This window comes from Aspergillus pseudonomiae (genome assembly GCF_009193645.1).
Source record: "Aspergillus pseudonomiae strain CBS 119388 unplaced genomic scaffold BDV37scaffold_43, whole genome shotgun sequence".
NCBI classification, from domain to species: domain Eukaryota; kingdom Fungi; phylum Ascomycota; class Eurotiomycetes; order Eurotiales; family Aspergillaceae; genus Aspergillus; species Aspergillus pseudonomiae.
The window spans coordinates 97,927-119,274 of record NW_022476035.1 but is presented as its reverse complement, the minus strand read 5'-3'; the positions used below and the strand labels follow the sequence as shown (position 1 = coordinate 119,274).

At 48.5% G+C, this 21,348-nt stretch overlaps 8 protein-coding genes across 8 annotated transcripts; 2 read left to right on the top strand and 6 right to left on the bottom strand.

Moving 5' to 3' along the window:
- Positions 1 to 452: 452 nt before the first annotated feature.
- On the bottom strand, positions 453 to 2,645 carry BDV37DRAFT_148375 (GTP-binding protein RBG1). Its single transcript, XM_032078929.1, has 10 exons — positions 2,450 to 2,645; positions 2,334 to 2,354; positions 2,226 to 2,268; positions 2,089 to 2,166; positions 1,988 to 2,024; positions 1,864 to 1,934; positions 1,461 to 1,798; positions 1,033 to 1,389; positions 845 to 965; positions 453 to 782 (listed from the first exon to the last, which is right to left on the bottom strand). The coding sequence occupies exons 1-10, from the start codon at positions 2,468 to 2,470 to the stop codon at positions 763 to 765; spliced, it is 1,107 nt and encodes a 368-aa protein (XP_031940410.1). The 5' UTR covers positions 2,471 to 2,645; the 3' UTR covers positions 453 to 762.
- BDV37DRAFT_148521 (putative cysteine dioxygenase Cdo1) lies at positions 2,315 to 4,034 on the top strand. The gene is made up of 4 exons (XM_032078933.1): positions 2,315 to 2,359; positions 2,431 to 3,349; positions 3,463 to 3,534; positions 3,639 to 4,034. The coding sequence occupies exons 2-4, from the start codon at positions 2,822 to 2,824 to the stop codon at positions 3,963 to 3,965; spliced, it is 927 nt and encodes a 308-aa protein (XP_031940409.1). The 5' UTR covers positions 2,315 to 2,359; positions 2,431 to 2,821; the 3' UTR covers positions 3,966 to 4,034.
- A 189-nt stretch (positions 4,035 to 4,223) lies between these two features.
- On the bottom strand, positions 4,224 to 7,092 carry BDV37DRAFT_148431 (glycogenin). The gene is made up of 6 exons (XM_032078931.1): positions 6,902 to 7,092; positions 6,817 to 6,844; positions 6,648 to 6,754; positions 5,992 to 6,579; positions 5,291 to 5,934; positions 4,224 to 5,234 (listed from the first exon to the last, which is right to left on the bottom strand). The coding sequence occupies exons 1-6, from the start codon at positions 6,932 to 6,934 to the stop codon at positions 4,469 to 4,471; spliced, it is 2,166 nt and encodes a 721-aa protein (XP_031940408.1). The 5' UTR covers positions 6,935 to 7,092; the 3' UTR covers positions 4,224 to 4,468.
- A 442-nt stretch (positions 7,093 to 7,534) lies between these two features.
- Positions 7,535 to 9,506, bottom strand: BDV37DRAFT_148429 (alpha/beta fold hydrolase). The gene is made up of 3 exons (XM_032078930.1): positions 9,054 to 9,506; positions 8,514 to 8,983; positions 7,535 to 8,456 (listed from the first exon to the last, which is right to left on the bottom strand). Exons 1-3 carry the CDS (start codon positions 9,208 to 9,210, stop codon positions 7,644 to 7,646), a joined length of 1,440 nt encoding a protein of 479 aa, XP_031940407.1. The 5' UTR covers positions 9,211 to 9,506; the 3' UTR covers positions 7,535 to 7,643.
- A 936-nt stretch (positions 9,507 to 10,442) lies between these two features.
- Positions 10,443 to 12,986, bottom strand: BDV37DRAFT_251078 (putative capsule-associated protein CAP1). Its single transcript, XM_032082259.1, has 2 exons — positions 10,831 to 12,986; positions 10,443 to 10,778 (listed from the first exon to the last, which is right to left on the bottom strand). The coding sequence occupies exons 1-2, from the start codon at positions 12,687 to 12,689 to the stop codon at positions 10,727 to 10,729; spliced, it is 1,911 nt and encodes a 636-aa protein (XP_031940406.1). The 5' UTR covers positions 12,690 to 12,986; the 3' UTR covers positions 10,443 to 10,726.
- An 874-nt stretch (positions 12,987 to 13,860) lies between these two features.
- BDV37DRAFT_251077 (putative metalloreductase Fre8) lies at positions 13,861 to 15,425 on the bottom strand. The gene is made up of 2 exons (XM_032082258.1): positions 14,817 to 15,425; positions 13,861 to 14,679 (listed from the first exon to the last, which is right to left on the bottom strand). The coding sequence occupies exons 1-2, from the start codon at positions 15,124 to 15,126 to the stop codon at positions 14,126 to 14,128; spliced, it is 864 nt and encodes a 287-aa protein (XP_031940405.1). The 5' UTR covers positions 15,127 to 15,425; the 3' UTR covers positions 13,861 to 14,125.
- BDV37DRAFT_251076 (protein phosphatase 2A structural subunit TPD3) lies at positions 15,417 to 18,217 on the bottom strand. Its single transcript, XM_032082257.1, has 9 exons — positions 17,867 to 18,217; positions 17,687 to 17,792; positions 17,467 to 17,618; positions 16,923 to 17,414; positions 16,750 to 16,864; positions 16,552 to 16,696; positions 16,392 to 16,492; positions 16,006 to 16,343; positions 15,417 to 15,951 (listed from the first exon to the last, which is right to left on the bottom strand). The coding sequence occupies exons 1-9, from the start codon at positions 17,927 to 17,929 to the stop codon at positions 15,619 to 15,621; spliced, it is 1,845 nt and encodes a 614-aa protein (XP_031940404.1). The 5' UTR covers positions 17,930 to 18,217; the 3' UTR covers positions 15,417 to 15,618.
- A 433-nt stretch (positions 18,218 to 18,650) lies between these two features.
- On the top strand, positions 18,651 to 21,225 carry BDV37DRAFT_251072 (phenylalanine--tRNA ligase subunit beta). Its single transcript, XM_032082256.1, has 9 exons — positions 18,651 to 18,872; positions 18,935 to 18,975; positions 19,035 to 19,054; positions 19,119 to 19,195; positions 19,258 to 19,387; positions 19,446 to 19,712; positions 19,767 to 20,008; positions 20,065 to 20,873; positions 20,937 to 21,225. Exons 1-9 carry the CDS (start codon positions 18,820 to 18,822, stop codon positions 21,098 to 21,100), a joined length of 1,803 nt encoding a protein of 600 aa, XP_031940403.1. The 5' UTR covers positions 18,651 to 18,819; the 3' UTR covers positions 21,101 to 21,225.
- Positions 21,226 to 21,348: the final 123 nt, after the last annotated feature.

The window sequence follows — 21,348 nt, the reverse complement described above, 5'->3', positions numbered from 1 at the left end:
CTACTAAGGTAGCAGCAATCTACCAGCTACGCAATCTGACATCATATGTTCCAATTGATCCGAAAGGGGAATCTCCTCCAGAAGTCTTCAAGCTCCATCGCATGTGTAAGAATTATCTTTACTTGCACGCGATGATCGCGTAAACCAGAGGACAGTGCTACACTTGGATCCTTGGAAGCAAAAGAACCGGACGGAGCTTTCTCAACTCTGTCAATCGTTCTAATTTTGTTGCTACTAACTTTTTTAGTAGTCTCAGCCATAAGTTCTAGACCAACCGTCGGGAGAAAAGCATGTAAGTGGTGGTCGCTTTCAACGAGAACGGAGAAAATAAAATGAAAAAAAAAAACACAAAATGGAAAGGAGAAATTGTTCGTACTGCGGAACCATAAACCCTATTCCAGATTCTCAGCGTCAACTTTCTTGTCTCTCCTCGTCCCCTTAAACAGGATTGCCCCAAAAATGACCGTGCATCACCACGAGTAGCAGTGCTGAACAGACTATCTCATGATTCAGTCATCTATCCCAAACGAGTGATCGTGCAAACCCAGGCGGTAGTCGGCAGAGCGCTGCCCGTGCGCGAACCATCCTCTTCCCCAATCAAACGTTCTATGGCATCTCGCCGAAAGCTGCCCCAAGGGCTGGGCCTCTTGGACATGTATACTTCGCGAAACACTTCTAACACAACCCGTTTACCTCGTGACGATTCGCCACCAAGTTCTCCGCTCTTACGCGGTCCAAAGAACCTTGGTTGATTAGAGCTATTTACCGCTTAATAATGGTCACTGTAGTCGCCAAGTTAGCTGGGAAGCTCCTTATGATGTTCAGGGGCCAGGGATTTACGGACCAATGTCCTCATCTGCAAGCTCGTGCGTAAGACCCACACGCTGCGGCTGGTGCTTAACGGAGCGGCCATAGACAATAGCCTGCTTGAACTGATCCTTGATCGTCCGGTGAATCGAGTTACACTGATCACGAGTCAATAAACCGCCTTGCGCTCTTGTGACAGGATGCCATAGGGAAAAGGAAACATACGAAATCTTCAATAGTGCATGCGTTGGCTCTCAGCACAACAGGTGCAGTGTAGTCGGGTGCCTTTCCCTTAGGCTTAGTGTAGACTCGCCTGAGGTTGAGCTTATCCCACATCATCTCCAGCAGTTCATCAACGTTCCAGCCGTGCTCGGAACTGATGGGGCAGGCGTTGGGAATCCGGTAAAGCAGGTCCAGCTCTTCGATCGTGATAGAGTCAATCTTGTTCAACGCATATACGACAGGAATATATGCCCGACTCTTTGCCTCAAGAACATCGATAATGTCATCGACTGTGGCGTCGCATCTGATTGAAATATCTGCAGAAGAGATCCTGTACTCGCCCAAGACAGCTTTAATTTCCTGGAAGCCGCGTCGAAAAGCACATGTCAGCTATTTTTCATATTCAACCCATAGATATGATGAGAACTCACGTCATGGTCAATATGCGTCAAGGGGACAGTGCTAGTAATCGCAATACCACCCTTATCCTTCTTCTTGAAGACGATATTAGGGGGCTGCTTGTTGATTCTGATTCCGAAACCTTCCAATTCATTTTCAATGACCTTTTTATCGACAAGCGGCTTGTTAACGTCGAGCACAATGAAGATCAGGTGGCAAGTCTTCGCCACAGCAATAACCTGTCGACCACGACCCTTGCCGTCTTTGGCACCTTGAATAATACCGGGAAGGTCGAGAATCTGGATCTTAGCACCGTTGTATAGAACCTGGCCAGGCACGGTCGTCAGGGTTGTGAACTCGTAGGCCGCAGCTATAGCAAGGGTAAAGGAATTCATCAGCACCTGTCAAGACTGCGCCAGAATATACCGGACATACCTTCAGAGTGTTGGCCTGTTAATCTGCTCATCAGGGTACTCTTTCCGACGGAAGGGAAACCAATGAAACCACTAGTTCGAGTCAATATCAACGTCGTCCTAGCAATGTCGTCCCCAATACATACACACTAGCAACACCGGTACGAGCAACATCGAAACCAGCTAAATGTCACCGAGTTAATGAGCAGGCTCAAGTCAATAGGGTATGTTATTCATAAGCACTTACCACCACCTCCACCGCCACCACCGCCGGTTGGGGTCAAAAGTTCACGCTTTAGCTTCGCAAGCTTAGCCTTCAATTGTCCTGCACTGCCCGTCAGTCACACCAGTCCGAGACCACCTAGCACCTGCATCTTCCCATACCAATATGAAAGGCCGTCGCCTTGTTCTTCTGCGTCCGGGCCATCTGAATAATCGGTCAGTCCGGCATTCTGGCGGGCAAAGTATCGCATTATAAATTTCGACACGAACCTCATCTTCGATTTGCTTGATCTACAGTACGCATGACCAGTCAGCATAATAATTCTGTCATTATCGGAAGAACAGTGCTAATAAATGCTTTAAAAAGACTATGGGCGGAATCCAACCTTCTCCACGGTGGTCGACATTTTGGCGGTTTTATACGAGTTTTACCCCTCGCACAAGGCACAATATATTCAGATACAATAAGAAATAAGTCACAAAGTTCCGTGCTCCTATACACGTTCTAGCTTCTATCTCACACCGGCCGCGCTGTGGTGAAGCCCCAAGATGATCGTATCTCGTTTTGCACTGGTGTTTCGCAGAGTCTCAATCTTTGAAATTGTGGCCGCCACTTCATTCGCCCGTTAGTCGGGCGGAGAAAGAACGAGAGCAATCACTGATCACATGGGCGGGGACTGTGGCCTCAGGCGGAAACAAGGCATCCACGCTTATCCTCGGGTGGCAAGCGCGTTATCGGACATGTTCTTCCATAGCACATGGCTTGGGATATACAACCGTCTATCATTGCGAAGCTTTACCTGGACATTGAAAACATATTTCTCTCTACGGCTTTTTATATTTGGCTAAACCAGCATACATCGATCGTCAATCTTCGAAGCCCCATCAACCACCAATCATCAAAAACACTTAATCTCCCAAAAGCATACATACCCAAACACCGCACCTCAAATACAACAGTCCCGCCAAAAACAAACACAGCTAAAATAAAAGACAAAAAAGGAGAGAAAGACCCAAAGAGAAGAATGCCCTACCTCCAACCAGACCCAGACCCAGAAGCCACGAACCAAGCAAGCAACGCCTTCGAACAGCTAGTCCAAGACCTAAGTGCAGCCCTGGGTCCGAGCTCGGGTCTGGACTCGGACGATGTCGACCCGCTCACCATCCAGCGTCTAATGGACCGGTATACCTCCAACGCAGAAGAATGGCAGCCGTTCGCCCTGCCCGATCTCAGCAAGACCTACACGAGGAATCTGATCGACGAAGGCAACGGCAAAAGCAATCTGGTGAGTCATGGGTTTGCTTTCCTGCCTCGTGCGGCCGCCCTCCCATAGATCAATCACATGTAGCTAGCTCTACATGCATGAAAGTTCCCTCACGTGCTGATGACCTGTCAAAGCTTATTCTAGTATGGAGTCCTGGGAAAGGAAGCGCTATCCATGATCATGCGAATGCGCATTGTGTTATGAAGGTGAGTATTCCTTTATCCTTTCTTTTTCTTGTTTCTCGCATATTGTCTTTTCCAAGGGAAGGATGAGGGGGGGGGGATTGGTTAGGCTAATTCAAACGTACTAGGTTCTGAAAGGATCCCTGCAGGAGACGTTGTATTCATGGCCCGATCAAAGTAAGCTCGAGCATGGACAGATTTCTCCACCGCAGATCAAGAGGGAAACTACGTACTGTGAGAACCAGGTCACGTATATGTCGGACAAGTTGGGCCTCCATAAGATATCCAACCCCGACCCGGACAATGTTGCTGTCTCCTTGCATCTTTATACGCCGCCGAATGCTGCGACGTATGGCTTTAGTGTTTTCGACGAGAAAACGGGGAAGGCGTTTCATATCAAACAGTCGAATTTCTATTCAATCCGAGGGAAGAGATGTTTCGCTTTGCGGATATAGTCGTCTGCAGTAGTGTGGTAGTCTCTATGTATCATTACCTATTCTTATTGTACTATAGCCTTGTGTACATAGTCGATTGGCATTTTCTTTCTTCTGGCGTCAAATGCTTATATCTTTCAGAGTGCTGGTTGTAGGATACGTGACCCAAAGAATGAGGTTTTATTCAGGAGTATTCAGAAGTATTCAGGCGAGACATACACAATCGTGCTATGCTACATAGTCAACTGCTGCTAGCCAACATGTCCTTTCTTACCCAAAAAAGACATGGACAACTTGACCTTCATGCATGTTGCATGACAGGGCGATTCATATACGTAACATACTGTACAATAGGAATATACAGTGGAAGTAGTGATAAAAACAGAGACGAAATATGAAAACCGGAAACAGAGTGAGCCCGGAAGGCTGAATCATCTTCTTTCCTTCATTATGGATACCTACGCATACGTTCCCTTGCTGTTCTCTGGATCCGCTCGAGAAGTAGATCCGGGTTCTCTAAAACTTCAGAATGATGCCGCCGAAGTTCCTCGAGGCGTGTTGACGGGTTCTGTGAAGTACCAATATAAGTATGTCACTCGCAGGAGATGCAAAAACACATCAACCGTGACACCCACCCATTCTTCCTGGTTTGGCACGCCCTCGGCAATGGGTAACTGCGCCGAGGTAGACTCATCGTCTGGGACGTTGGAAGAAGGCGGTGGTCTCCTAATAGGGGCTGGGGTGACGGGGAGACTGGGCCGCTCTTGTTCGCTAGGGAAGTCCGTTAACCGCATCCCGGACACTGCGCCAGCAGTTCGCTGGTTCGCAGGGCCATCCCAGCCACCGATAACCTGGACTTTGGCCCTCCTAGGTGGTGCGATGGATTGAATGTATCTCTGTATTTCTGGAACATCATCCCATGCATTTGACCTGGAGTAGTTGTCCCATGACTCGGATGGTTTCTCGGTCGGCCAGGAGGCTGTGTATCCCAGGGATGACGTGGGAGTTTCTTCTGGAGCGATTTGGGAGAGCAAAGAGCTAGGTATAGAAACCGATAGCTGGTCGTCATCCACGAAAACTCGGGTCGGCTTGGGGGCCTGGTTCTCCCAAGGAAAAATCTGGCTAAGTTTCTCTGGTTCCGGTTTGGTGCTAGGTACTTCATAATACATATTCTTCGGAGCTTCGGGGTAAAATGGAGGGGGCTTGAAAAGCTCTTTGTCCTCTGACATAGTATATATTTTTGACTCTAGAGCAATTCCTTCTGGTTTTGTATTGAGAGGTGGTGGTTCCCTAAGGAGAGTAAGCTTCAGAGATTAACCATTGCAATTATTATCAAAGTAACTCACCGAGCTGGGTCCCACTGCGTCCTCGGGGGCTCAAATTCCTGGGGCTCAGGGCTTGGGGGAGGTTTATGCGAGTGTTGCGAGTGTTCACCCGCTTCAGGCGGGTGTTCCTCTGATTGCTGGTAAGCTTGAGATTGTGCGGCATCTGGAGGAACTGAATAAGTGACTGGCATGTTGGCTTGCATCCCGGAAGGTTGCTCGACATGGGAGCCAATCGGTGTTTCATAATGTGGCTGTATGTACGCTGAAACATGTTCTTCTCCACGGACATATTGTGGAACGGCACTCAGAATCGGTACTTGCACACTTTTGCTATCATGATGCTCCTTCTGGATAGGTCGCTCTGCCTCAGCAGGTGTCACCACAGGACCAGGTATATGTTCCCTCTCCTGGCAAAGCTGCGCCTGAGGGGGCGCATATACACTTGTCTCGTCACTCCTGTGCAGCGCCTGCGTGACAGGAGGGTGTTCGAATGATACCTCTGTGTGCGTTTCCAACGGTCGCTCATAGACAATTTCTGGTATCAGCTTTTGTGAAATGGAGGAGACGGGTTGCACAGGTGGCGGCACTGTTTCAGAATCTTCTCTATGGCTTTGAACGTTACGCTCCGGGGTGACAGACGCATCAACCCATTCATTTTTTGGTACCTGGGGAATTTATCAGCTTGACCGCAGTCAACAATCACAATGCAAAAGGAAGCTTACCGTCGTGACAGGGCGGTAATGTCTATCGTAAATAGACCACCATCGTCCCAACAATTGGCCGTATGGTGATTCGGCTGGGGATGCCTGCCTCGACATATTCCACGGCTTCTGAGCTCCGATAAAATGGACTAGATTGATTGTACTCTGGAAGTGTTTGTAGGCGGGAATGTACTGGTAGTTTGCGCTGGGCGTGCAATTATACGTGAAGCTTAGCCTATGCCAGTTTCGAAAGTGCATGTTTAGCAACCCTTGGTCTGCGCCGTCAAAACTAATGCCCCTCTCAGCAAGCGCTTTCAGAGCAAAATAATCCTGCATATTGGGCCGAAGAACCATTACACCACTGTTGAAGATATCTGGCCAACCCACATCGGGAGCTGCCGCAAAGTCTACCTCTAGGGCCAGGAGCTCATCGGGAGCTCTGACAGCCACAACATCACAATCGATGTATACTATACGCTTGAATTGTGTTTGCTTCCAAAGCTCGATCTTGGTAAATGTGGAAATGAGGTCCGGTCGCTCCATAAGCCAGAGATTCGCTGGCGTGTGGTTCGAGGTTATGTGGACGGGTATGAGTTCGTCGTATACGGACTAAATGGCTCCAGTCAAAATGCTTGCAGCAGAGACCAGATGTGTGACCGAGGGAACAGGATGCATACCTGGAGTTCCCTAATTGTGGCCGGTAGTAAGCTATCAGGCGTGTAGAGGACAACCAGTTTGGCATTCGTCCCATTGTCGCGTAAAGAATGGGCCAGTACGACAGCGCCTGAGGCCAATTAATCGATTAGACAAGATATAATGGCAGTCGCCGAGATACCATGGTTTTACCAGGAAGATAGTGGTCACTCAACAGAAGCTGCGATTGATGTTAGTTGTGAAAAGTCCTTCGGGTTTAGAAAAGGTATGAACATACCGTGCAATACACGGCGCCCTCTGTACTAGCCATCCCGTCGATAATTGAGATTCTACTTTACAGGTAGAAAACTGGATGTAAACAAGTGAATCGGCAAAAGTAGGTTGGGGGTATTAATGTATGATTTCCCAGTGAGGCAGGTGACGTTAGGGGCTCCTAACCCCGCCCACCAAAATACGCCAACAAGAGCAAGCTTGTATGATGATGGATCCGACGAAAAGTGGATTGCTGTAGGAACGGCATCCCGCCAGGACAGATTACAATCGCGCCATTACGGCCAGTGGGCAAAATGTATAAGGCATAAGCTGTAGTGATAGCAAGGTAGATATTCAAGCTGTAGATCGGACTACTTATCCAGGTACCTGAAATTGAAAGAAATCGGACGATGAGGGGAAAAGCGGAGAAGCTCCAAGTAAACGGAGGCAGGAAGAAGTTGGAAGCTTGGAAGCAAAAAGTCCGGTCGAGAACCCGTGCCACGGGCGCTCAGATCCCGTGTTTTCATTACTAGTATGCAGGGGTATCATTAAGTATGTCCGTTCATCAGCAAACTCTCAATCTTTCCATAATAGTTGCCCCCCGTTATCGCCCATCGTTATTTGTTACTTACTCCCGCGGCGCTGTCCAGTCAGTCATACAAAGAAGCATAAGGAAACGCACACAAAGAGCAAACATCAAAGCCCCGACATCGCGACCACTTAGGTTAGTACTATTCCCGTTCCCAGTCAAGGGAGGCGTTTTGTTTTCACTTTCGGACCGTTACGACCGCATCCGGGTAATCTCTCTGAATCGCAGCTCCGATTTCCTCCTGCTCACCTCCAGCGGCCCATTCCACAGCTCGGATCAATGCAGCACAGCTCTCACGTTCCAGTGGGGTGAAATGCCCAGACCGGGGCAGCTCAACCACCTGACTGTTACGGACCAGATAATCCGAAAACCCATTTAAGCACATTTGTGGATCCAAAGCGATATCAGCTTTGCCCCAGATAATGGTCGAATGGGCTTTCAGTACACCGGTCGGCCCATCGTCAAATAGTCCAGCCCCGCTACTAGCTCGATGAAGCTCATTTCCCCCCGAGATGCTGTGCAGATCGGCAATCGTTTCGATAGATTTCTGCCAGCGCGAAGTAGCCGCCTTTTCCCGATAGTAACGGGCCATGTGCTGGAAATTGCCAAGGGCGCGCTCCTTTACAACGGAAGCAGGGTATCCCTCACCATCAGGCGTCTGTGTTCTGCATTCCTCCACGGACGGGCCCAATGAGCTTGCCATACACTCAGCAGCATCTTCGAGACTGAATGGCGAGTTTCCATAAGATCCCTTGTGGGCCAATTTCAAGAAAGAATAGTTGCCACCTGTACCCAAATACACAACGAAGGGCATGGGAAGTTGCATCGCAAATATATACCCTGAAAGCAGTAGCTGGCGGGCAACTGGCTTCAGCGACTTGACTGCTTTGCAAAGCGTCGAGCGAGAATTAATTGGAGAACGCAGGGCCGTTTTGAACATTTTCAGCGACGAAGATAGCGATCGGCGAATATTGGAGGCAACCATGCTGACCTGTAGACCAAGTCAGCCCCATAGTAGGTAGCATCATCTTTCATTAGATATACATACCAATGGCCCATTACTTAAGATAAATCGATCTGCCAACTGAGGAGCTTCGGCGGCAAGGCGCATGGAAAGGACGCAGCCCCAATCATGGCCCACAATCACGGTCCTTCTTTGGCGCGCACCGGCATCAGTATCGATCCTGTACTTTGCCCTGATAGCGATGATAAAACCTGCCAAGCTTTCCAGCACGTTCGTCGACGAGTATTCCTCTAAGCTATCAGTACCACCGTATCCAGGTAAGTCCACTGCGACCAAAGTGGCCGCCTCCTGCAGAGCCTTCGATTTAAGCAGGTGGCGCCATACCGCCCAGCTATCAGGAAATCCATGGATAAGTATAATCAATGGTTTATCAGCTGCGGGGTTGCCGGGGAGGTCATTAGAAACATAATGGAACCTGAAGCCATTTCGCAAGGTGATACAATAGTGAGAAAAGCCTGACCAAGTTTTCGAAAGATTCCAGAAGCGATCGCGAGCTATTGAAAAAGTCCACAGGTTAGTGGGAGAAATACCAACCACAATTGGGCGATACGATTCACCACATACCCAGCTGCAGCTCCAGGTTCTCTTTCTCGGTCGACCCCCTAAAAAAGTACCCCTTCCATAAAGCTGTGAGTCCGTAAAGAATCAAAGTGAAGAGCCCATAAGTAAACACGACCGCATGTTTCAATATACCCGACAATGCAGTAGCCATGTTGTGCATCACTAGGCGTGCGGGCCCCCCGTTACACGATGGCAGGAATCAGATGTTCAGGGTCCAAGCGACAGACGGCGCCGGGGGGGAGGAGGTAATCGACAGCAAACTTCAGCTCTACTTTTAGAAAACAAATACTGTGGGGTATTGTACACGTTGGAAATGGAGATCACGAGTGCATTTTGAAGCTCAGGATAATTTCAAGAAAGGAGGAGCAGTTTTCCGCCACCCAGGAGCTCTTCTCTATATATTAGCTTTAGTGGCTGCGGGTGGGAGGTTTAAACGGGTTGGCATCACTGGGGCGCATGTGATTCTGTGGAGTACAGTACTCTTCTTGCCTCACTGTTCAGGCCAGTGAGCCTACCATTCACTATTAAACCTAAAATCTGCAGCCTTCTTCATAAAGGCCCGAATGTGTTGTCTTTAATGGGGAGATAGAGTGCATTTTGCATACCTATCCCATAATAGACTTGCATTATCGGTATATGTAGGCCTTACACTATGACTTCACTACGTAAACCGGCTGGAATTTAAACCGTGTGTGTATCTCTTTCCTCTCCTCCTCCATCTGGAGCCGCACGAATGCATCAATTTAAATCATAATCGCTCAGGTGAAGACCTATTACCAGAACAATAGTGGGAAGGAAAAGATATTAATGCGACTTGAGACATGATCAATTTATCTTGCGTTCATCCAATCCCCATTTCTTCTTCATCGCATCCGCCGGTATATCGTTTGCTATGTCTTGAACAATTTCCTCCAGAGGCAACCCTTTGATATTGTAATCCACCCCATCAAGACTTAAAGCATCAACTTGGTGACAAATGCTGCCCTTCTTGGAGGTGGATTTAGCATTGCTATTCTTGTCCATGTTCTAGTCCTAGCTGATGAATCCTTGGTTAGCTGATTACCCAAAAATTTAGGGGGTGGGGGGTATAGCCCACCTTTTTTTTTTTTTTTTTTTTTTTTAGTTCGAGAATATAAGAGGATTCAGTTCGGCTTAGAACGAGGGACAGACTGAGGCAAACTTATATATATGAGCCTCGACCCCCGTGACTTCTACTAGTATAGTCAGATGAGTTGTTGCTTAAAGTAAGAAATCTAGAGATACAATTTATCAATAAAAATATTCTGGAGTAGACCCGTCGTTTCTCAGACCCTCTGACCGTTCTAATTTCCTCGTCAGAGGGTCTGAGCTTGCTGAGATAAACCGTCGCAGAAAAGCCGCCCATTTGCCTAAGTTTCTGTTGCCATGACAACAGAACTAATAAAGATCCTTGGTATAAGATAGATAGCCGATCAAATGCATTGACGGTAAGTAAGTATACAAAAACACCAGAACGCCTCCCATTTAATGCATCCAGCCAATTCGCGATCCTGTTGTCATGGGTATTGTACAGGGCATAAAGTAGTCATAAATGTAAGCAAAGCAAAACAAAGGAAAGAAATGAAAATGCACTGTAAGAGAGCCATACATGGGATCGTGAGATAAATGATGAACGAGATCAGTCAGACAGACGTCCATCAAAGAGAAAATCCCAGGTTCTCCCTATTGTCGTCGACTAGGCGCCCGTATCTATTCGACCAACGTTAGGAACGGTCTAATCATGTGGGGAGAAAACACTCACTCTAGCAAGAGCCTGAAAAACCAGACTTCCAAGTCTTCACGGCGCAAGGTTTTTTGCGCCCAATCCCGACTCTGTTGAGCTAATCGTGGTGCTGCGGTCCTACCTTCTTCTTCCGAAGCAAAGTACCTCGTAGTTTCCACATACTCATCGCCCGCCAAACTCAAGGGAACGTAATGGACCCATGGCTTGAGCCATTCATCATGCCACTCGCGGAAGATGGCAATTTTAAAAACCAAGCTATGGCTGCGCAGAAAGGCATAATAACGGCCACTGAAAGCATTCCCATCGATATCGACCAGGTATTTATACGCCCAAGCGTCCTGCTGGCCGGCTGGTTCACCCACAACAAAGAATTCTTCCTGCGCAGCACAGTCATTCGGGTCACATTGGCCAATGTATGTAAACTTGACATCGAAATGCTCGCGGTAAGGGTCGCGGCTGACTTCATTTAACTCCCACTGGTCATTGCCATTTTTGGACAACACTTTCGCTATGCTCTGAGTGTTTATATTGCTGACGAATCTCTGTCGATGCTGACGTCGCCATCCGCCTGCCCGCGCAAACCCACCGGTTGTGGAGCCTCTCCAGTACAATTTGTCGGCCTTCGCATCCCAACTGTGATCCTTCTCCTCTTCATACGGTACCTTATCAACCCAGTACCACGGGCTAGGGTAGAGTATATCCTGAAAGCTTGAGATCTTGCTTTGAGAGAACACTGGGAACAGGTCTCGGACCACGTCGAATGCGTTGGCCCGGTCGAAGAAGCCGTATTTATACCGAAGAGAAGGCGTGTTACATATGTCAGAAAAAGCAGTCGTGTTGTAGATGAACCCCAAGTCACCATGCGCATAGACCTCCAAATTATCTGGCTCACTCTCATTGAGGGAACGTGCAGGGGTATCTGGTGGACAGGAAGCCCGAGAACTTGTCCAGGTGGGTTGATGCGCAAATCGGTTAAAGCGCGTGGTGCGCACCTCATCAACCCGGTCGCCCTTGTTCAGGTCGGCAGGCTTATCTGACCATTTATTCACCAGTGATTGCTTGTGGAAAGCCTTGGGGATTGCGTGATCTTTGGCAAAGTTAACCAGTCTTTGGAGGTCGTCGCTGGGAACAATCACTCGGGGCTCATCGTGGGTGTTGAATACTAGATCCATGTCCGGCAAGTACTGAATAAAGCTTTTCAGCATGTCAGCAGTTGCATCTTGCTGCCATTCATATCCTTCGTGGCCCCCTTCCGTGTGCGTAACCTTGCCATCTCTGATCAGAACTCCGATCATCGCGTTGTCATATCCCAAGGCTTCATGGGCTCTTTCTCGTATTGTCTTCGGCTCTAGAGACCAGAATGGCAGTAGAGAATGGTAGATAGTATCATATTCATCGATTAGCTGAACTCCTTTTGCTTGAGCAAACTGAAACCATTTGTCGAAGTTGGGGGGAGGATGCATGTTATATCGACGGCGATATTCGTTCACCGCATCGGCCAAAGTCTTCGATTGTCGCGACCGCAAGTGGGTAAACTCCTGCTCAGCATCTTGAATGAGACTGGCCACCGGGTGGACATTTTGTGGATGAAGCGCTTGGCGACCTTTTGAGGGCTCGATAGGATTTGGCACCGCGAGCGAAGGAGAGGGCGGGTGAGAGGACGGCAAAGGGTTTGCCTCGAATGGCGCACTGAGTCCGTGGGACGAGCGAGGAACCGTTGTGTCTCTAAGTAGAATAAGGGAGATGCACACAAAGACCAGGGTTGCTAACGAGACGACCAGGCGTTGGCGCCGCATCCTGCCGCCTGGAGGGGATTCTCTATGCATGGAGGAAAACGAGGCAAAAGCATTGATGCGATTTTTATGAACGAAGGACATGGTCAATGCCTGTCTTCATGCGGCAAGGAAGGGAGAACGAAGGGGGCGTTCAAAGGCGCAAGGGCGAGATACCTTTGTCCGACCTCGAGTCAACAAACAATTGGCTCAAAACAGAAACCCCACACGGTTGAAGGACGCCAAGAGTCGCCTGTTCTTTTGTGAAGCCATCAAAGGTGTTCTGGATTTATGAAAATGAAATGAACGATCAGAACCTTGAACAACTCTTGGACACACGGAATCATCAAGCGGTCAAATTGACCTCATTGAATGACGACAACCTTTAGCGACCGATGACCCCAATACACGGACGTCTGTTCCTAGTCGGTTTCCCCCGAAACGATGTTGATCCTAGCGGGGAGGATCTGGCGACGATCCTGGCCCTGCTGGTGGGGCGTGCAGTCAGGGCTGTGGCCACTAAGCCCTTTGCAGTAAGGCGGTTGAAAATGGATTGCCCCGTGCCTCGAGGTATATAGACCTTCTTTCTTTGTTCAAGTTGAGTTATTTACTACCTAGTAGTTACCCCTTGTCCTCTAGGGCCTGGATCCTATAAACGGAAGACCATTTCCTTCCTCCCTTTCTCCTTGCTGTACTAGTAGCATTCCAATGTTCTTCACCACGGAGGAATGAATCAGCATACTGAGACATACTTAACAAATAAGGACGACATGAAACTATGCTATTCAAGAGATTGGATAGAAACAGTACAAAGTACTCTTGTTTGGTAATGGAGTATTAACCTGAGATTTGTAAGGTACATCACTATAAACATATATATTCATATGGACTCATAAGACTTTTTGGAATGATTTGTGACGCGATTTCTGGGAATGTATTTCTGAAGCATGTTGAGTGCAGCTTAGCTGGAAGCTGGAAACTCTATACAAAAACTATCTGAAGCTACCCTTCAACCCTACCATAAAAATGAAGATGGCCTTTACCGTCACACGTACTGTCAATGATGCATCTTTGCACCCTTATACCATATGAGCTCATTAATAAGTAAAACCCCGCGAGAATTTATGTGTATGTAGAAACTCATATTAGTTAACTTAATGATCTATTACAGCCTACTAACACATGCGCCGCCCTACGAGGTCCGAGTTAGGGCTATTATCATTTATGCTGAAGTATAATATATTTTATGAGTATCAATAAGGAAGTTCTATATATTGTGCATACTACCACTTATATTGTAATTAACCTCTCGAACAGACCAGATATTAACGGTCGCTTCCCTAGGATCTAAACTAGATTTGTTGATCCTTGAGGCACCTCAACGGCTGGATCGTCCATCCTCCCCGGCAGCATCCTCACTCAACCTACAACTTCCACAGTTTCCCATGAACCAAAGAGTCTATTCCTCAGGCACCATTCTCATATATTACACATGCAACCAAGCTCGCAAAATACCATAGACACATCATAAGATGTGTCATCTACCCCAGCAGCAAACCACACACCCCGTTGAGAGCTGAAGCACCCAAAGCCTCAATCACGAAGATCTGTGCCTGAGCCACATGGAAATACGCCGCAACACACAACAACGCCACTAGCGAAACGTGCATATAGTAAAACACCTCCCTCCTAGCCTTAACAGAAGAGGATGGCCACAATTGCACCCAGAAGGCAGTACGCAATGGCCGGACAAACAACAGGATCATGACTGCGAAAGTCAGACCGCCAAATCCCCACTGAACGTCCGGATCTTGGATCCGCTTTGCGAGCAAAGAGCCGAAATCTGGATGACTAGACTGGGCGAAGAAGTTTAGGTATAACGCGGCATGTCCGGCTAGTAATGGGGACATGACTATCCTGCCGAAAAGGCGGTGGTATGGAGTCAGTGCTGGTTGCGAAATAGATGTCAAGATGGACATCGTGGATGGCGTGGCTGGGCCGTTGGGGTTGAGATAGAACGCCGGAGCCATGAGAACTTGGAAGGGTAGCTGGGAAAGAGCTACGTGACCTAGGGCTTTGGTGAGATGTAGGTAGTCTGTTTGTGTCATGGTTAGCTTTGTCTCGGTTTTCCAATTGCACCGGACTTGACGGATGCGAATAAATATATTGGCAAGGGAAGGGGGCGAAAGCATGTTATATTCAATGGCCCCAAGGTAAAGGGAACTGGCCTACCATTGCCAGAATTCCATACTGCGAGGCCTAACAGGCACACCAACCAGGCAATACAGATAGTATACTGCTTACGCGTCTCTGTCCAGTTTGCAAAAGGGGGCAGATCCCACCACGACCTCTGCCTACGGCGGGTGCGGGAGTCATTCGGTTTATCAGCAGTTCGAAAGTAGCTGTTATATACCCGTACAAGTATTATCAGAAGTAAGAACGAGCATTGTGCATAATATCCGCGAAGATCTAGAAGCTCGCGGCGATGTTGTTTCTCCGTGGGAGAAACCGAAACAAAGTGCCAAGGCCACTGCAATGACATTGCAGAGGTATCGTCACCACGAATTATAATGGATGGATTGGAAAGTGAAGCAACCTTCAGAGAAAGAGAGCAAGAAAAGTGGAAGGGTAGGTAGTCGAACTTGGTAACAGGTATGGCAACTATTTTTGGTTGTCTTAGTTATGCATTGCTTACCAGTGGCCAGTCCCCACATCACATGATTCAGTAAATACCGAGAGGCTCGTAATACTGAGTAGTGCTCGGTGACGGCGAAATGGACGTTGAGGGAGGTCAAACATGTTTAGTAGGCGTGGCGTTATTGGATTTCTGCACGATTATTGAACAATGGCCCAAGAAAACTCTACATTGAAAACGCCATTAAGCATTTCATCCCAGTCAGATACTCTGACCATTTCTAAGGTAACAAAATTGACAGTCCTCCCAAAAGTAGTGTGATTGCCGTTGTATCATTTCCCACTCGCACTGAAAGGCCTTCATACAGCGTGGGAGCATCTATCTAGCTAGGTCAACAGCCTACGGTGAAGTCTGCATAACCTCGTCATTACCGCCCGCAGCAGTTGTTGCGAAGTACCTAACATCCACATCGTCGTCCCCTTGAAGCTTCTCCAGGCTGGGAATAATTCTCTGCTGGATAAGGTCCTGACTACGCGGCGATGGCGTCGCTGTCTTCCCTTCCATGTTAGCCAAAGTGCCCTCCGCTGGCAGGCGTCGCAATGTGTCAATCAGCACAGCATAAGACTTGGCAACGTTGAATCGAATATTTGGAATCTCGTCAGTGACCAATCTGTCCAGGATGGGAAGAATTGAGTTCTCAATGATATCTAAGGAGACGACAGGGGCGAGTGTCTGGAGAGGATATTAGCTGAATTTGCATTCCCACGGGATATGCCATATACGTACGGAGATCGCGAAGCAAGTTGTCATTCTGTAAAGGTAGTTGGGGTGCTGTCCCATGGCCATGACCTTCGGGATTATAGAGCCCTTAGCCCAGTCAACCCCAAATACCTCCGTGAGTTTTCTCAAGTTCTGCGTGGCGGCCTCTCTGATAGAGAAGACAGTGTCACCGAGCCAGCTCATACAGAGATCGCTGAGTTGCTCGTCGAAGAACTTGACTCCCAATTGGCTGGCGAGGAGAGGGATGTATTCGATGATAGCAAGACGGACACGCCATTGCTTGTCTTCTGCTAGTTGTACGATAGCGGGAAGAAGCGACTGAGACAGCAGGTCAATGCCAATAACTATGAAATGTTAGATGGTACAACTATGTCTCCAAATTCCACGCTTACCCTTGTTGACCAACTCCAGCTTCGAGATGATGTGCAAACGGACATCAGGGAACTCGTCTTTGAGCATTTGGAGGAACATAGGGAGAAGGTGAGCGATAGTCCTAGGCAATAGTTGTAAGCTTCACTGGTTATCATCTTCAAGACAGTTGGTTGTACTAACTCTTCCTTTCCAAGGATTGGGGCAAGCCCGCTAATCTGAGTACCCAAAGCCGCACGCACGTGCTGAGATTGATCCGAAACAAGGTCTTCCACGCTGGTCATTATTTCATTAAGCAGCGTTTCCCGATCGATCAAGCTGCAAAAGCCTATCTTCAGGTTAGCCCCGGGAACCGTTTCAGGAAAGGCGTGGAACAAATACCGGGAATCTGGCCAGCAATCGCAGTACGGACTTCAGCCTCCGTATCCTTCAAGAGCTTAACAAACGAGGGTACCATATCCCGAGTGATAACTTCTTCGTGAACAGCTTTGGCGATCTAGCAAAATTGATTAGAACATATAGATGCAAACTGATCATGTAATGCTCGAAGGTACCTTTTCATATCTATCGGCAACCATGTATCTGACTCTCCAACTCTTATCCTCAAAGAGGTTCCGTAAGGATGTCAACAAGACACCGTGGCTAGGTTGCTGCTCCTTGGGGATCTCCTCGGCGATCGAGATAAGAATATCCACTGTAAGCAAGCGAACGCTGTCCTGGTCATCGCTGGCCAGGTATTGGAATAGGGGTATCATTTCTTCAATGACGACTGGAGTCTTCATTTCCTTGACAAACTTTGCCAAGTTGTTGGCAGCCTGTCTTCTCACCATAGGCGTGTCGTCATGTACCAGACCTCCGAAATATTGCCGGAGACTCTGCTGCAATGCTTGGCCAGACTTCTTGTATGGAATGCAATAAAGGCCGGTTGCGGAGACTTTCGAGGTGAACCAGTCGGCTTTCGACAGACGTAGGACCATAGGGATAAAATGTTCTTCAATCTGCTTCTCGGAAAGCTGCTCGCCGATCTTGTTGAGGGATTCAACAGCCTAGGGCTCTGTAAGCATAGGGTCAACCGATTCATTCTTTGTTGTATCTTACCTTCTCCCTAACCAGAGGTTCCTCGATAGCCGCCAGGTTCTCAAGGGGGGAAAGGAGAACATGTCCATATTCTGGACCACCAACATATTCTACGAAGTTACCCAGTTCTTCGCTCAGCGCAGTCAAAACTTCATCTTCGTCCTCAACAGAATCTGTGATGGCTCATGTTAGGTGTGCTCCGCTTTCCTAGCTGGTCCACGAGTGATGACTGGAGACTGACCGTCAAGAAATGGAATGAGTTCCTCTCGGGTCCTCTCAGCCCCTAAAGCCAATGCAATGGTAGAAACGCGGCGAATAGCGTTGAGACGGATAAGGACATCATCGTGCTAGAAAAGCCGGGGATTAGATCCGTCGACGTTTATTTGTAGAGGCGCCGCGCCATCAGGACGGAGTGCCATACCTTCAACTCGTCAATAAGAACGGCGATAGGGTAGAGCTCGTCGTTTTCACCCTGACTCTCCATCTCGAATTTGTTGTATTGTATGTTGTGCTATCGGACAAAGGAGACGATTAGAGAGGCGAGGACGGAACAGGTCCAAGTCCTCACTTAGACCACTGGTCGATCTGATATCACGCGAACGCGGCGATAATTACGGGGGGAGGGATGTTTCTAAAAAGGGTAGGCTGTCATATAAAGTAACGACAATGTGCGGAGGCTGCTCGAATGCGGATTAGTTTCAGCTGTCGGGAAGAATATCGGTGGTATAGGGAGGGATAGGTGGTTTGCAAGAACCCCGGAGCGAGAGGTTTCGTGGGGTTTGGGCCGCCGCAGGACAAGTGAGCAAGAATAGCAGCAGTATCATACCTCGACAATTGGACTGGTACCGAGCGAACAATCGTCTGGCGTTAGTGTATCATAAAATATTAAAATGTTCACGAAACAAGACAATGGAAAATAAGAACGAGGTGGGAATATATCTGACGGAGATTGCGAGTGGAGGGGAAGCTTTGTTCTGGAGGAATCTTGCGAAGGTGACGGTCTGTTGGTCGTGACTTTGGGAAAGCAATGGGGCTTGTGGCTGGTGCAAGACGTCTGCGTAGTTAATCTGCCGTCCCGAAATGAATTTAGGGAGGGGTGAAATCGGTGGCGGTGTACTGAGATGTGGCTGGCGCAGCGCCCGCCGTGAGGGTCAAGCCCCAAGTTCCTAACGGGGAACAAAAGTGCCACGGACTTGATGACTCTTCCACCGGTGGCATAGACTCAGCGCAATCACTTGAACCCCGCACACGGACAACCTTGCCATTGGACTTTTGGGTCACTTCACAGAGTCGTCTTCTGTGCGTGGGAGGCTTACTGAACCCTTTCGAGCCCCGATCTCTTGACCTTGAATCGCAAATACCCAACCCCTCACCATGCCCACTATCTCGGTCGACAAGGCCGCGCTCTTCAAGGAGCTCGGACGGGAGTATGGGAAGACCTTTCCAATTTGTTCATACCATTCGCTAATAACTATTTTTTCTATTTCAGGTACACCACCGAGGAATTTGATGAGTTGTGCTTCGAATTCGGTATGTCGGAGTTATACGAGTAGTTTTTTAGCGGGGCCCGCGCTGACTGGTTTGAACAGGTATTGAGCTCGATGAAGATGTAATGACTCCTACCTCTACCTTCCACCCGTCGCAATATGGAAATACTGAACGGAAACTTGTAGACAACAAATTCAGACCGACCAATCGTGGATGGAGTGCAGGAGCCTCCTCAGCTCAAGATCGAAATCCCGGCCAACCGGTACGCACCCACTGATCTCCGAGTGACTTATATATATGGTATATATTCTGAGATATCTGCAGATATGACATGCTGTGCTTTGAGGGCATTGCCCTCATGCTCAACATCTTCTTGGGTCGGAAATCTCTGCCTAACTACAGACTGGTCGAGCCCGCAAACGGTGAGCTGCAGAAGATCATTGTAAAGGAGGATGTAAGTGGTTCTTAGAGGTGCCAACGTGATGAACTCAAGCTGAAGATATATGGCAAAGACTATGAAAGTCCGACCCTTGGTCTCTGGTGCTATCTTGCGGAATATCAAGTTCGATCAAGCTCGCTATGAATCTTTCATCGCCCTGCAAGACAAGCTTCACCAGAACCTTGCAAGACAAAGAACACTCGTTTCGATCGGTACTCACGACTTGGATACGATACAAGGACCTTTCACCTACGAGGCATTGCCACCTAAAGATATCAAATTTGTTCCTTTGAACCAGACCCAGGAATTGAACGGAGAGGAGTTGATGACTTTCTACGAGGTATGGCTACTGCGTATGCGGTAGGTTAGGATAGATGCTTACTTCTGTAAACAGAAAGACAAGCACCTGGGTAAATACCTTCACATTATTCGCGACTCCCCTGTCTACCCCGTCATCTACGATTCGAAGCGGACAGTTTGCTCACTGCCTCCCATCATCAACGGCGACCATTCTAAGATCACCCTGGACACTAAGAACGTTTTCATCGAGATTACTGCCCTTGACAAGACGAAGGTTGAGATTGTCAACAAGATGATGGTTGCGATGTTCTCCCAATATACTTCGGAGCCTTTCACGTAAGACCTCCTATCACCTCCCGGTTCCAAGTTCCGATGGTCTAATCTCCTCATAGAATTGAGCCGGTCCAAATTGTCTCCGACCATAACGGCGAGACCAGAGTTACGCCGGATATGTCTTCTCGTACAACTCAGGCTGAGGTCTCGTACCTTAACGAGTGCTGCGGCTTGAACCTCTCTGCAGAGGAAATCGCGAAGATCCTGACGAAGATGGCCTATACCGCTAGGCCCTCCGCGGAATCCGCCGACCTGATCGACGTGGACATCCCTCCCACCCGTGCTGACGTCCTCCACCAGGCAGATATCATGGAAGATGTCGCCATTGCTTACGGCTTCAACAACCTCCCGCGGTCCTTCCCCAGCAAGTCTGGTACCATCGCCCAGCCCTTACCTATCAACAAGCTCACCGACATTGTCCGAACTGAGGCTGCGATGGCAGGCTGGTCTGAGGTGTTGCCTCTCATCCTATGCTCCCATGACGAGAACTTCGCCTGGCTCAACCGCAAGGACGATGGTAACACTGCCGTTAAGCTGGCCAACCCCAAGACACTGGAGTTCCAGGTCGTCCGCACAAGTCTCCTGCCTGGTCTTCTGAAGACCATTCGCGAAAACAAGCACCACACCGTTCCCATGAAGATCTTCGAGGTCAGCGACGTGGCATTCAAGGACCTTTCTCTCGAGCGTAAGAGCCGGAACGAGAGACACTTTGCCGCCGCTTGGTACGGCAAGAACAGTGGTTTCGAAGTCGTCCACGGCCTTCTGGACCGCGTCATGTCCATGCTCAAGAGTGCGTTCATCACCGGCGAGGAGGGTCTCGAGAACCCCGGTATGAACGACTCTCAGTACTGGATCGAGGAGCTTGATGGTAAGTTCTAGTTACCCCTATCACCCCGCTGCCATAGATTTGTTCTTCTAACATACATTCCAGAGGCAACCTACTTCCCCGGCCACGCCGCGTCTGTCCATGTGCGCATTGGTGGCAAGGATCACGTCATTGGTTCCTTCGGTATCTTGCACCCTACGGTGTTGGAGAAGTACGAACTGAAATACCCAGTCAGCACGCTGGAGCTCAACGTTGAGGCTTTCCTATGAGCTATGATAGGTAGAGCGAGCGAACGTGCGTAGATTCTAGATGTTTCATGGTTCGGATATATGTTTAGAAAGATAGTTGATGTCATGAATGAGCATTTAAAATAACAAAAAGTGATATTGATACAAAATTTGCTTTACTCTGCTACTACTGTGTACATCATAACCGGATCGATGTGTCTGGGTAGAATTGTCATGTCGTCATTCTACAAGACTATGAACAAGGGCGATTAAATGAACGGTCACTTGCG